At 42.8% G+C, this 14,875-nt stretch overlaps 2 protein-coding genes across 14 annotated transcripts in view; one reads left to right on the top strand and one right to left on the bottom strand.

Moving 5' to 3' along the window:
* The window catches only part of ADGRG4 (adhesion G protein-coupled receptor G4), a 56,330-nt gene extending 46,749 nt beyond the window's left edge, over window positions 1-9,581 (bottom strand). For 2 of the 5 annotated variants that reach the window (XM_083796698.1, XM_083796700.1), the window contains exons 1-2: window positions 9,236-9,581; window positions 8,581-8,633 (exon numbers count right to left, since the gene is read on the bottom strand). The gene's annotated coding sequence lies outside the window, so the exon portion shown is untranslated. Of the gene's footprint in view, window positions 1-8,580 lie in introns of all 5 variants that reach the window. The other 3 variants (XM_083796695.1, XM_083796694.1, XM_083796696.1) reach the window with 2 other exon arrangements.
* Window positions 9,582-9,772: 191 nt separating this feature from the next.
* Window positions 9,773-14,875, top strand: part of MAP7D3 (MAP7 domain containing 3) — a 48,433-nt gene continuing 43,330 nt past the window's right edge. For all 9 annotated transcript variants that reach the window (XM_083796708.1, XM_083796703.1, XM_083796709.1 and 6 more), the window contains exon 1: window positions 9,773-10,000. In XM_083796708.1, coding sequence (XP_083652834.1) covers window positions 9,907-10,000 — 94 coding nt within the window. In that variant the 5' untranslated portion in view covers window positions 9,773-9,906. The remainder of the gene's footprint in view (window positions 10,001-14,875) is intronic.

Below are 14,875 nucleotides of genomic sequence, written 5' to 3'. Positions count from 1 at the left end.
CATGGGACAGTGATGGTGGGTACACTGGAGGGTTCTGCTTAAATTAATGTCATTTATATGGTCAACAAGCATTGCCACAAAATGTATGTAAAGGATTCACACATGCTACTCCTATACCTCATTTATTGCAGAATTGTGTAAATCTCTTGCTAGTTTGGCACTCATATTCCTTGGGGAAAAAATAAAAAAATAAAAAATCTAGCTGTCCTTGGTAAAGATATAAATAAATGCAAGGCTAGAAGGTAACAGACTGGAAAGAGTGGATTTCTTGGGGGGCTACAACCCTGCATTTTGCTGAATCCATTGCCCATAGCATCAATTTACTCATCATGATGCACTTACCTATTACCTTATACTCACGATGGTAAGAACTGAGCCAGTGCTCATTACAGACAGCTACACTGGAGACCTAATTGCAGAGTACATCACTGATTGCATTAGAGGGATGTGTAATAACTGATGGGCTGTGCATGTAAAATATAAGTGGCACACTTTTAGCATGTGCATGATTTGTATCTCTTATTTAGAAAACTCTAGTTACTATAGACAAGCCTGACATATGACACTCTACATAGCAAAATCTTGCTGCCGGCTTATTGGAAACTGATCATTTTATAGTCTTAATTTTGATCAATTTAGTTATCTTTTGGAAATGGAGATGTCCTTTCTCCATGGTGGAAAGCCTACTTCTGTTGCAGCTCCCAGCTGTATTTTGAAAATGACTTCTGCTAGGAAAACTTTGCAAGCACATTCTCCAGCACTCAGTGATGCCCCAAAGAGCAAAGCACAGCTCTCTGCAGATCCCTGAGTAGGGGAAGCACGGAGGGATGTGCTGGTGTCTGCTCCCTGTTCACCAAGGACATGACATGCAGGAACGGCACAGAGCTGTGCCAGGGGAGGGTCAGACTGGACATCAGGAAAAATTTCTTTAATGTGAGGTTGGTCAAACACTGGCACAAGCTTCCTAGTGAGGTGGCTGATGCCCCGTGTCTCTTGGTGGTCAAGAGACATTTGGACAATACCCTCAATAATATGCTTTAAATTTTGATTAGCCCCAAACAGGTCAGGCAGCTGGACTAGATGGTCTTTTCAAGTCGCTTTCAACTGAACTATTCTGTTCTGTTCAGTACTCCTTGCTGTTATTGCTTCAAAACCAAAATGCTTTCTTTAGACTGCAATGTCAAAGTCTTCCCAAAACTGAAGTTAAGAAACAGATGTGAAGCCAAAGGGATCATGGAATGGTTAGCTTTAGGGTGACAGATGATTAGAAGATGCTCAAGGAGAAACATCTGGCCTTTCTCTTCATACTCCATGCCACCATTCAGAGCTTCAAATGAAGAGTAATCCAAATGGGAAAACATGAAACCTGCTTATGACAGATGCTAGATTTATTACACCTGTCCCTGCAATACAGTCCACAGTTCGAAGAGTAAATTGTACTGCTGTTATTCTGTCAATGAATTCTCTAAACAACCCCCCAAAAATCAAACAGGGAAAACAGCCACAGATGAGCTGACGCTTGTGTTTTAAAGCTCCCAGCTCCAAATCTAGCCACTTATCACTCCTTTCTGAAACTGAACTCCTGACTTTCCCAGTAGTACAGCTCTAGTCGGGCGACTGTTTGCCAAGTGCCATCTAATGGGTTCAAAACTGACTTTCAGGTTAAATTCAGAGGGGAAAAATGTGTAAAAAGAGAGTTTTATCTGGGTAGAATAAGCACAAGTCTGATCAGAATCTGACCCTGCATCTCTCCCTATGTGTGTGCATGGATGTGTGGGTGCAGGGAGGCAGAGGAAATATGCGACAGAAGTCATAAAAGCTCCTAGATAATGCCTCTAAAGTATTTCTAAGGCATTGCACAAGTAACAATATTCAGAGACATAAATTCAGACAGAAGGGATCTATTTTACGTGGACAGAAGAATACTCATGTGGAATACACGCACAAAGAAGCTTCTTTAGGCAAAACAAACAAACAAACACTGGAGTCATTTATCTCCTTGCCCTCTTTTTTTTTGCTGGAATACAGGAACTCCCCAGTGTTACAGCCTAAAACCGTGGAAGAGGCCTCCCTCTGTCCCTGCTGGGTTCATCTGCAGAATCCTGCTTCAGCCTGTTCAGCTGATCAGGGGTAGAGCGCCCATTTCATGGGCGGACAAGGTAGGGTCTCTGGAAAAGCAGCCTGCGAGAACACGGCAGTCTTTCGAAATCACGTAAGAAGCCAGTGGGAATTGCCAAAGCAGCAATCTCCATGCCAAAACAGGAAAGAACGCCATAGATTTCAGTAACAGCTATACTGCTGAAGCCCCTTTTCTAAATATTTTTCTTACAAAAAGGAACTACTCTGTTTGCTCAAGTGTTATATCAGAATGAAATTGGTCTTTGAAAACTTATTAAAGCAAACCAAGAACTAAAATCTCTCTTGATATAGTTGAATAGAACTTTTACCCCTCATTGAACTCGATAAATTTGAATTAATTGCATGGGGAGAGGCAGATTCAACAGCAGAATTAACAGACTACAACTTCCATATGAGAAATGGAAACACAGCTTCTTGACACTGCAAATGCAGCCGGTATCCATCTGTGCCAGGCACACAGACTGTCATTATTGCATAGCCCTAGCAGTATCCTTCTCATACCAGAAGCATCCCTGGCTTCTGACAGAGAGGAAAACAAACTGGGTGTTGTCACCCTAAAGTACAAATTGTTAGTGCCCATTCCAATGTGTGGTAGAAGGGTCCCCCTACAACCTGCTCGGAACTGCAGCTAGATGGCAGTGGGACAGAGGAGGGCTTTTCACTTAGGTACATCCCCAGACACTGCAAAAAGTTGAAATTTGGATGAACGTAGTTCCAGCTATTAAGTGCATTAGTAAAATCATTATTGTCTTTAGAGTTTTGGTGGATTTTTGTTGTTGTTGCTGAAAAGCGTTTACTGCCTCCTCTCCCCCCCTGCGAGCAGGGTAGTGTAGCTGTCACTGACATATTCTCCTTGGCTCGACTTCACTCTCCTTCAGCATGGGAACAGCTGGGCAAAATGCTACGCATTGCCTATACTAAAACCGCACAGGGAATAAAGATGATGCGAGGAGGCCATTAAATCTAGGCCTGGCAATAAATCTGGGAAGAGCAAGCAGGAATATGAAGCAAAAGGTCTACACAGAGCTTAGAAAATAGGAGCTGTTCCTGACAAATCTCACTGTTACTGCAGGTAGAGTCTCTATTCAAACTGCAAGCAAACAGCTTAAATCAGCTTAAGAAAGACAAGAATTCAGCCACAGCTTGTATCCTTGCACTAAGAACCTTCCTCATCGTCCTCACTGCAATCTGCTCTTTATTTTTGCTTTCTCCAAAAGCAGAGAGGCATCAGGAACTCTCCTCTGCTCTGCCAAGAAGCTCTGCACATAATGGAAAGCAGCGTGACCAACTGTTCTTTTTCATCCAAGGAGACTTACCGGAAAACTGATCTTTCAAAAGAACCCACCTTTGAGCTGATAGAGAGAAAAACATCTAAGCAGTCTTGAGTTACTGAGAAATATGTTAAATTCTCAAATAACTGAAAAAATTACTCTTTATTCTCAAAATTCCCATGAGTACTCAGTTCTACCTGGAGAACAAACAGAAGGATTTTCAGATCATTACCTAGATTTGAGGGGTCATATAAGAGTTTTCAGAAAACATCCTCTCAGTCAGATGCACAGCGCTGTCAGCATAGTACTGTAACTCTCCACAATGGTGTTTTATCTCAACACCGCTTTGAACAATAAAATATTCATAAAAAGCCACTGCTGGAATATATTATCTCACCAGCACATGATGATAAGATTAAATTGTTTGGTATTAGAAGTGATAAGGATTAGCGTATCAGTGTTTGGCTTGTTGGACTTGTATTACATAGTGCCATTGACAATAATCACATCAAAAATTTGGAAAATTTAGCAATAAATCAGTAATGATTACCAGATTAAGCTGTAAGGCAAAAAACAGTGCAGCATTTGTACAACGACTCAGTGTGATAGCTTTGTACCTAAGAAAATTGATTTTGCTGATTCACCTTAGTCTTTTATTTGGGGAATGTATGCCTTCAAATGAGAGCAGGACAAGACATGAAGGATATATAAGAAAACTATTTTCAGAACCGGTCAGCTACTCTTCAAATCCTGCAAAAAGTTCTGGCCTAGATTTTGGCCCGTTGGGGCTGGGAGTAGCTTACTGTGGTTCAGCCACTATTGCTGCAGGCTCCCAGGCACTGTGGTGATACAAACAGCGAGTGAAGACAGCACTAGGTGTTTACACATGCCGTGAGCACTTGAACACGAGGCATCTCAGTTCAGATAAACAGATGCAGCGTTCACGTGTGTTGTTTAGGCAGTCACTTTAGCAAATTTCACCCAAGAGATTAACTTTTGTTATTTACCATTATTTGCTTGCTATCTTCAGCATACTCAACCTACCAAACACGTGCGTATAAAACACAAATAGAGTGACTGTTAACCTCGGAGGGCTTTGCTTGAAGGAAAGCCGTAGAAGAAATAAGTAGTTGTATGAACACTGAAAAGAAAAGAGATGGTAAGAACAGGATTTTATATTCCTATTTTGACCCCAGTTATAACTACAATTTGGATGTCATGGGGAATACATGTGCTAAGGCAACACCTAGGTGTTATTCTGTTAAATGAGACCCGGTGGGCATGCACAGGATTACAGACAGGAAAGGAGTGGACCTCTTTCCATATTTATTATGTTCTAATGCATCTATCATATACCTAGTGCTTGTTCATTCTCACTTTATTCTTTTTCATATATATTGGACTCCTGTACTTACAAAACTATTATATAGCAAAGGATTTAAGACACAGAATTGGTATTATGCACTGAAGCATCAAACCATTTCTGCCGGCTACGCAAGGTAGCCACATTGTCACGTTGCCTTCTCTTGAACTCATTTATCTTTTGTCACAGCTTAGTACATTCTATCTAAATTTAGAAGGCAGTTTTGCAACGCATACATGGAATAACCCTTGTTCTGGCCAATAGGCCCAAAACCCACAAGCAGGAATTGTAGAACCACAGAGCTAGAAGAGACCTCGAGAGGTCATAGAGTCCCTTCCCCTACCCTATGATCAGACCTCTCCTCCTGGGCTGATGCTCATCCACCTACAGATTTCCATTGTCAGAGATTTACCACTTCCCACAGTGATCCACAGTTCCCTATTTCTACCGGATAATGTTTTCCTTAAAATTAAACATTAATCTTCCTTGATTAAAATCAAGTCTGTTATCTTTTATGCTTTCCACTGCAGTCACAGAAAGCAGATTATCACCTTTCATTTGTCTCTTCTTTAGGCCTAAAAAAAATCCCAATTCTTTAACTTTTTTTCATTAATCATCTCATTATCCTTTTTCACCTCCTCTAGATCTTCTCCAGTTGGTTTATATCTTCAAGTATGCTGCCCTAACAGTTGTCCTGCTGGTGTCTTACCATTGCTGAGCTGAGTGGAAGTGCTGCTGTCCGTCTAAGAGGCTACCCTTCTGGTCATGCTTTCAGGAAGGGTGCTTCCCTTTTCACAATACTGTGACACTGTTGACTCACACTCAGCTTGTGACACTGCAGGTTTTCTTCTGTTCAATTTGCTCCTTAGCAAGCTCTCCCTTCTTGTCTTTCTGCAGCTGTATGTTTCTGTCCAAATATTTCATCTTGCATCGGTCCCTATTTCCCTTCATTTTTCATGGTTTATGAAAATTTTTCAAGATCATTTTAAATTCTAAGCTTGTCCCCTATATATCAGCAGTCCTTACAAATGCAATAGGAATGCCTTTGGTTCTATTACTCAGGTAATTAATAAACATACTAGACCACAAACAAAGGGCTTGATGCTGTATCTCTTATATTAAGCAAGGTTGTCTGCTAACTTTACATCCAAGGAATTATTCATACAGACAAACAGAAGTGAACTTGAGCTAAGACTGAAAAATGCAGCCCTTAGAGTGCAGATGTATTAGTAACACAGATTGTTACAGGTACTTGTCCCAGCAGGAGAGTAATAAACAAGAATGTGCAGTTAAAGTCCATTTGGAAAGAATGTTCAATAGGTACAGCAGTTTTCATGCCACCAATTTTCTTCCTATCAGTGATGCCAGTTACATTCACCACAGGAAACCTGCTATAATCTGCCACAATATATGCTTTATGATTTTGGATTTAGAACGTTTTGGAATACTTTCTCCTGATTTTTTTTTTGAAATTCTGTGCACAGATATATAGACAGATCTAATTTCCCGGGTTTCTAGTTTTAGCCCGTGTTCATTGAGATTCTTACATAAACGAAGCTGAACACACATGGACATTTTACTGTTAGATACTTCAGTGATCAAAGCGATTAGGATCTGCATGCTTACAGAAAACTTGGGGGCTGTTTTGAACTAGAATGTAAAACCTGTTATAACAGATCTCAAACTGAAGTCGAGTCAAGCACCACATCTAATGGTGTGTAACACTAGATAACTGGGGAAAAAGGGTAAGAAATAGGAAATGGGTGGGTGTCTCTTCTAACACCAGATCTAACAATGGCCTAAGTATTTTCTGAGCAGGCATTTTTCAGCATCTGGGTCATTGTATGCACAAGCTTCTACTTGATTAATTTCAACTACTATTATTTTGATTAATTTTGATATTGTTTAAACTGAAATACAGAGTATAAAACCCCTAGAACCACAAATTGCATACAGTGCCATAGCTCTACTGACATTCATCTCATAATGCCAATATGCACCAACCAATGATTTGACCTAAAACATTTTGGAAAGAATTGTCAGAAACTATTGTGTGAAAACTAAAAGGATAGAAGAAATGACTGTAAAATTAAATTATTCACGTTTCCACAGGGACAATGGGAAAAAAAGGACAGTCTTTAAAGGATTAGAATAAATCAGCTACTGCAATCAAATCTGCAAATGCAGCAAAATTGAAAGATGATTGCCAGTGCTGCTGAAGCCGTGCTAGGTCAAAATTTTAATGAAGTTATTCTAAAAATGCATAAGCAGTAATTGCACGATTGAACTGAAAATCTGAGAAACAGGGTTAAACAGGAAATTAAGATGGAAGTTACAGTTACGATTGCTGAAACATTAGCTCAAACATTTCTAAGCTGCTCACTGAAGAAAAAGATATAATGCATTTTCCACATTGGGGCAGATTTTCTCAGATCAGTTGTTGTGTGCTTAAAGATGAAAGATACGCGCATCAAGCAGTATGTATATGTAGGGAGATCAGGAAGGGACAATGCCCTACTTCTAACTCAAGAGTTCTTTTATCATTCATGAATTTGATGTCCTTGCCCTTTTAAATTGCCTCCACTGTCCCACCACAGATATACCAAGTGTGAAACACTCGGTTTATTGGCCTTACTGTAATTTATATTCTGAAGCTTTGCACGTGCAGAGTATCAGACATTAAATTCCAAGGACTGAGGCCACTTGTATTTGCGTCTATTGAAATGGAAAGAACATAATAATATCTCACTGGAAAACTCATTTTAGCTGGCCGTTCCATTTGTAAATGTTATCTTCAAGCAGAGGGATTCCTCCCATGACAACTATCCTATTTTTCTCAGAGAAAAAAAAAAAAAGGATAGACATTGACCCTTTTTATTGCACAGTGTGTTAAACAAATTCTGTAACTAAAGGGACATACATGCAACTTAACCAAAATTCAAAAGCACCCCAAACATTCACGAGCACCCTATGCAGATATGAAAAGTACAGCCTCAGAAAATGTATCACTTATAGAACTTGCAAAAACATAAAAATTACATTTTTTCAGGTAGTCTGACCGTTTTTTTGTACCATGACGATTGTAGTTTATGCTGTAGAGAATCAATATAAGCCATACTGGTGATATTTTACAATAGCTATTGAAAGAAACAGGGAAAAAGACGAGGATACAGAACAAGGAATCACGACACCTCAGCTGTTTTATTTGCCGCACTGCTTTGTACATAACATAAGCAGAGACTTTGATTTCAGTGACTCAGTTTTCCCACCTGTAAAACGAGGATAACATATCTACATGTCTCTCAGGGTAATGGTGCAATTTAATTTCACCGTGTGTATAAAGCTTATTTAGATTGCTAAGTGGCAAATGCTATATAAATGCAAGGTATTATTATTACATTACAAACACAAATTTGGGAAATTTGGCACAGAACGTTTTGGTTTTATCTCCTTTAGCTGCCCTTTTATTTTAAATAATAATAATCATTGGTATTCTATAACATTGAGAGGAAACAACAGACAAAGGATTCTCTGTACACACATGCTGAAGTGGGGGAAGCCAATATAACAAACAAGAAACAAAGAACAGGGCAAGTCTGTAGTCTGAAAAAGCAAGTTAAAATGGAGCCCTGCTCTAAATTTTTGTAAGGTTCCTTTTTACTCTCTTGAAATACCACATGCATGATCTTACAGCTACTTTTTCCGCATTCTTCCCATTTATGGGATAATGCTGTGGCCCTCTGGCAGGTAAACTTTCCATTTGTGATTTCAAAGGGAGCTTTCAGCATAAGGTCCAAAGAAACTAACCTTTAATAGAGCCACTGATGTTGTTTTATCCTCAGTCTTCCAAAAGCATAAACCTAGAGGCAAACCAAGAAGAAACTGCTCCAGAATTCATTGATAACCAAGGCAGCAAAGTAACAAGAGACAAATTCAAATTGTCATAGAACAATAACATCTGGGAATTTATTCAGCATTTCTAAGCAATCTTTTATTTATTTATTTATTTTTTGAAAGCCTTGACCACCTCACCCTTAACCCCATTCTTCTTTTGGAAATGTGTAGAGAAACAGTGGTGCTTGAAATACAGGACTCAGTCCCCAGCACAATCGCAAGCCAGCATGCACTTAGTTACAAACTGGGTGTAACCCAGCTCAGTCATTTGTGGCTGCTTGCTTCTTTTGAATTCAGTGGATCTGAATTTCCATACGACTGATAAATCCCAGGATGTGCTTCACCTTCAGATCTGGGGACAACCGAGTTTAGCAAATCATCGGCGGCACATAGCAGTGTCTGACAGCATCAGCAGCTACGGCCCCTGCTAGCTCATCCAGTTGTGTAAGTCTTCTAGAGCTTCCAGCCAACTCGGCATTTGTCACAGCAAGGTGACTCCACTGAACTGTGTCAACTTTTCAGCCACCCAAGCTGAGGCTGAAACTGGGTGCACCGCGTGGAAATTCACCTGCTTCTGCTTCGCCTGAGCCCCTCTACCAGGCTATACAGTAGGAGCGTTTATAACGGCTCGCTAGCCTGGACATCTGGACAGCCAGCTGAGGAGTTTATTTCTTTGAGGGCTCCCTCGTTGCGGGCAACTTATCATCACTAATAGCGGGGTAACGTTTGCAGTTGCTGCAGGGCCATGCGGGGCAGCGGGGTCCCTCCGGAGCAGGCCGCAGTGGCGGCGGGGGGGAGGCAGCGGGCGGGCGGGGGGGGGGAGGCCTTGGGCCGGGGCTCGCCCCTCCGGGGGCCCGGGGCGGCTGGGGGCGGCCATTTCTCGCAGCCTCGCCAGGCCTCGCCGTCCATTTCGGCGTGCCTCCTTGCGGCGGGGGGGGGGATGGAGAAGGGGGCAGCACGCCGCTCCTCGACCTCCTCCACCGCTTGAGGCAGGAAAGGGCCAACCCCGGGCCTCGCTACGCCCCGGCAGGGAAGCACCGCCCTGCCCGGCCCCGGCGAGCGGCCGGAGGTGCGAGGGGCCGGCGCCGGGCGGCGTGGCGGCTCGGTGCAGCCCTGCCCAGCCCGTCCCGGCCCTGCCCAGCCCAGCGGCGGCGCTGCCGGGCGGCGCAGAGCCTGCGCACTGCGCTCCGGCTGCCCCCTCCTGCCCGGCCGGCGGAGCCGCGCGTCCCGGCGCTGAAGATGGCGGAGGGCGGCGGTGGTGGAGGAGCGGCGCCCCCCTCCTGCTCTTCCTCCTCCTCCTCCTCCTCCTTGAAGGGACTGCGGGAGCAGATGGGTGAGAGCGGCCGGGAGGGGAAGGGCTGCTGCGGCCGGGCGGGGGGCGGCCGGGCGGGAGAGCGAGGGCACGGCCAGCCTCCGCTGCTGCCCCCCCCCCCCCCACACACACCTCCCGGTCCCCTTCGTCCCTGCGGGGGCCGGGGCGGCGGCGGAGCGGAGCCTGGGGCCGCCGGGGCTTTGTGTCCTGCCGGCTGGCTGGCGGCGGGGCGAGGAAGAGGAGCTCCTCCCGCCTTCCTCGCCCGGCCCTCAGCACCCCGCTTCCCCCTGCCCGGCTGGGGCTGCGGGGCTGCGGCGCGTCCCCTTCCCCCTCGAGGCGGGCGGCGGGCGGCAGCCGCGGGACCGCCCCAGGACCCGGCTCCCCCGGGGGTCGCCCCGCTGGCGCGGCTGCTCGGGGCGCTGCGCTCCCGGGGGCCCCCCCCCCGTTCAGGCCTGCAGCCCCCGCAGGGGTTTCGTCCCGGCGAGGCGTCCTGTGACTGCGCCGGCCCCTGCAGAGGGAAAGGGACAGGATGTGGCATTGCTTCCGAATCAAAGATTTGATAGTAACTTATTTAAAAAAAAAAAAAAAAAAACTAAACTAAAAAACTGGTGTCTTAAGAGAGCTAAGGAAACTCTGCACTTCTTTGCTTTTGTCCTCCAGTGCATTTGTGTGCCTGTTTGTACTTAAGACCCCTAATAATTTGTGCTCCGAAATGCGTATTGTGCACACCTGATGTATGTTCCAAGCATAATTTCATGGCACAGCTGCACACATTAGGTTTGCGGGTGAGCCATTGTAAAAGATAAATATTTTCTTTGCCCAGACTAAAAAAAAGTGAGGACACGGAATCATGGATTTTGATTTAATTTCATCTAAACTAACCTGGACTACGTACAAAAAAAAAACTAGCGCGGCAACCTACCGTTTAATTGCTTTCAGTGTATCTGTGTAATTACACGAAGAAGAATGCTGGCAAAAGGTCCTGAATGATCAGCTCATATCGGGCAGTCTTTCTTCTTCGCTGTGTTCTGTGTCAGAAATATTTTTTTTTCCCCTTTTGAAATTAAGACAATCTAATGTTTGAGAAAGATAACAGCCTGCCAAAAGATAGCACCTCTCACCTGCCCAGGCCATGTCTATTTGATCCTTATCCTCACTGCTAGAACTGCAGAATTTCCTTTTGTGCGTTGGATGCTCTTATACTGTGGATCCTACATTTTTCTCTGGCAGAGAGCACCCATATTTGCTGACAGCTATCACGGCCCAGATTTAGTCCCAAAAAAACAGAGGTGAAATGTTCAGTGAACCAGTCAGCTTCTTCTCTCTTTAACTACACACATTTTCCAATGTGCGCATTGTGTTTAAAAAACAAAAACCCCTCACTGGATTCTAGAAAGGATAGACCTTGAGGTTTTTTTTTTTCCCCTGAGGCAACAGAAGTCACTGAACCAGAATCTAAACTTCAGTTTATACAGAATGGATTTCTACCACTTACGTGTTGGAAGATGAGCTCATTGCTAATCTGAACTGAAGCAATGCTGTCTGTGAGCGTACAGTTCTGTTCCTAACTTCTCCTCCACTATCTGGAGAAAGCAAATAATGTTTAGAAATCATCCTCACAATCCAGTGTTTAACAGTGGAATTTGTGAGATAATTGCCACCGCATTTGCTGCTGTTTGGCAGAGTTGTGAGCAGTAACTAAGTGATAGAGCAGCTGTTTGGGGAAGATCTGTTAAAAAAAAGACAGCATGAGGAACCTTGTTCTGTCCCACGCTGCTGTTTGTCGGGTTTGGAGATGTGGGGAGAAGGACATAACATTCTGCTTTTGTAAGGTCAGATGGCTGAGTGGGGACCTTCTCAATTCCAAAATACCTGCTAACCAGAATTCTAACACCCAGCCTCTGCTGGGCTGTGGACAATTACCTACTTTGCTGTCTTAATCTGCAGATCAAACATCTCTGCAAACAAATACAGCGCTGCAAGTACATTCAGTCCTTTGCCTTTGAACTTCTGGTTGGGAATCTCATGTTTAAGGCCAGTAAATATAAGTGGGCAGTATCTTGCTGAGAAACCATGACTCCTTCTGGTATATGTGTGTGTATATATATGTATGTGTATATATACATGCATATGTATGTATATATACACATACATCTTTTGCAAAGTTATCTTTTGCATGGGTTCCTTTTGTAGGTCTTTAGTACAAGACAATGCCAGGTCCTTGTTCCCTGCCTTCGCTCTCTGCTACCAGCCTTTTGATACTGGTTTGATTTTCAGCTGATTGATGCTTGTTAGTTACTTTAGTCCTTGAAAATGTAGAATCCCAGGGTGCCACTAACTTCCTTGTCTATGTGGTAAGTTTAAAGAGAATCTTTTTCTTGCAATTCAGGCTGGTATTGAGATAAGGAAAAGGTGTTTCTTTTTCTTTGAGTATCAGCTGTAATTAAGAATCTGCGGGTCAAATCATGCTTGCTGTATCAGTTCTACAACTCCTTTGCAATATTTTTCTGTCCTACACACCTGTCCAGTCTTATTTCCTTTAAGAAGGTGACAAAAAGCAGAATTTGCTATTACAGCTAGAAGCTATTTAACGTTGCAATCAGTGATGCATGAACAGGCAACTTCCATTACCTATAAATTGTGATTATACACTATGAAACAGCAGCATATAAATGGCAGTTTGTTTCTCCGTTCTTGTGATCCACGCTTGCTGTTGTCATCCATCAGGGACAAAGAAGGATTTTTGCTCAGATTCTAATACTGTAAGCACTGCTGAGGCTCATAAAGACTGAAGAAGTGGGGGATAGTCAATTACTTGGTAGGTTACCCAGTAAGTGAGGGGTTTTGAGTAGTATGGGTAAGCAGAGTTTTTAAAATACATTTTTAAGCTGTTGTAGTCTGCATTTATTTTATTGTTTAATCTTCATTTTCACCGAAATACGAAAATCTCATCTTGTCATTTGTAGTATCAGTGACAGGGGATGTGTCTTTACCTTTGCCAGAGCTTGGATACACAGTTGCTAGGATTTCCACTTGTATTTTGAGTCATTGTAGTGAAGGTGGTTCAAAACATGCATTTTGTATATTAAAATCCTGTATGTTAATTTTCCCTTCCAAGGCCTACATAGTCTTTTCGGGAAACCTGTTGCATGACATGGGACAAAACTAAAGAGCCTTTTTTCTTTGGCCTTTTTGACAAATCTAGCTGCAGGCCTAATTCCCATTACCTCCATGGCCAAGCCCGGTTTGGTCAGTTGTCTACTAAAGCAACAGCTTCAGTCAATCCAATTGTTTGTTCTGCCCTGCTTAAGTGACTGTCTGCCTTTGTCCGTTTTGCCTGGAACACAGCTCCTGGTAACTTCTTTACCAAACACCGATATACAGAATTGACATTAAAAGAAGTCTGAATGGATAACTAATAGGGAAAATTAATTGCTCAAGCAAGTATAGAGGAACATGTGCAGATTTGTCTGGTCTCCAGGTAATAGTCATCTAATAAAACGTGACTTCAGTGCACAAGTTCATTGCAACAGCTATGGAGGTACTAGAGAAGTGGCGTGGAGAGAAAATGCTTTGGGACCCAGCAGCCTCATCAGACAGCTGATGATTTGATCTCTGCATCAGAGCTTCTGGCTGGGAGAGAGGAAGAACTAACATTCAAATTTGGCTCTTCAAAAGCCTTTCAGTTTTACAGAGTGGTTGTGACTAAAGGTGGTCTTCAGAATTTTTCTGGGAAACTGCAAGATGAAGAATCTGCCTTTGCCAAGTTCCTGATGGCATGGAGGGTGGTACAGTAAAAAGCATCTTCAGGATTCAGTTGTCTTACTTGGTAGTGTTTGTACAGGTGGCTCGTGTTTTCCATCTGTGGAGCAAAGGCGGCCTGGTGACTGGGGCGTTAAAGTGGCATTTGGTAGATCTGGGTTCAGCTTCGTGTGTTCTCAAACTCCTCATGGCTTTGGAGAAGGCCTTTGAGGTTCTCCTTTGCTTCATCTCACTATGCTTATACGTAAAGCAAAAAAAAAAAAAGTCTCAAAACCATATGCATATACAACATATTTTGGGAAATTTCTTATTCACGATGTTCCATTTCCTACTTGCTTTTTCAAGCGTTAACATTACAAAAGATACATTTGGATTCCATGCTTCAGTTGAGATGAAAGTATTGAACAAATAATGACTTACAAGGATCACAGCTGTGTAATGGTGGAAGCCCAGAGATTCTGTCGTTTTTGCTATCCCTAACTGTATACAGCCTTAAAACATGATTGGAATTAAGGACTGCTTTTTCTTTATACGCTTGTCTTTTGAAATAAGAAAACGGATAGGAGTATTTCAATTACTGATATATTGTTATTGATTCTCAGTTCTTAAAAGCAATAAGGCAGTTTAAGCAGAAAAGTGAGGAAAATGGAAGAAATATTCTGGGATAGTCATAATTATAGAGGTATTGAATTCTGCTATCTTTATGTAAACATGATTAAATAATCAAAGATACTAACAGTCCCGTTGTGAAAGAATATCCTGACAAATAAAATTCTGAGCATGCAATTCTAATGACTTCTCTGAATATGACTTACCAGATGACTTGTGATGCTTTAAAAACAAACTAGGGACGACAAATTCCTGTCAACCACAAATGAATTAGAACGATTTAGCTTCTAATTACGCAGCTTACAACCAGGTAGTTCTTAATTGATGATATGCTTTTGATACGTTTGCACATGCCTGTCCAATAATTAAAACTGTTCTAGATGTTAGTGATTAACTTGCTAGCGGTGTAGGATTCATGGAACAAAACCAAATGTTGCTCGATGTGTTTTCATTTGAAGGAGAACCAGTAGCTGCCATGCATAATGCCTCAGCAATCCACAGCGTGCGGCTGTTGTTCACGGCATA

This window comes from Anser anser, assembly GCF_964211835.1.
Source record: "Anser anser genome assembly, chromosome: 13".
Taxonomy (NCBI): domain Eukaryota; kingdom Metazoa; phylum Chordata; class Aves; order Anseriformes; family Anatidae; genus Anser; species Anser anser.
This window is presented reverse-complemented; position numbering and strand designations above follow the sequence as displayed.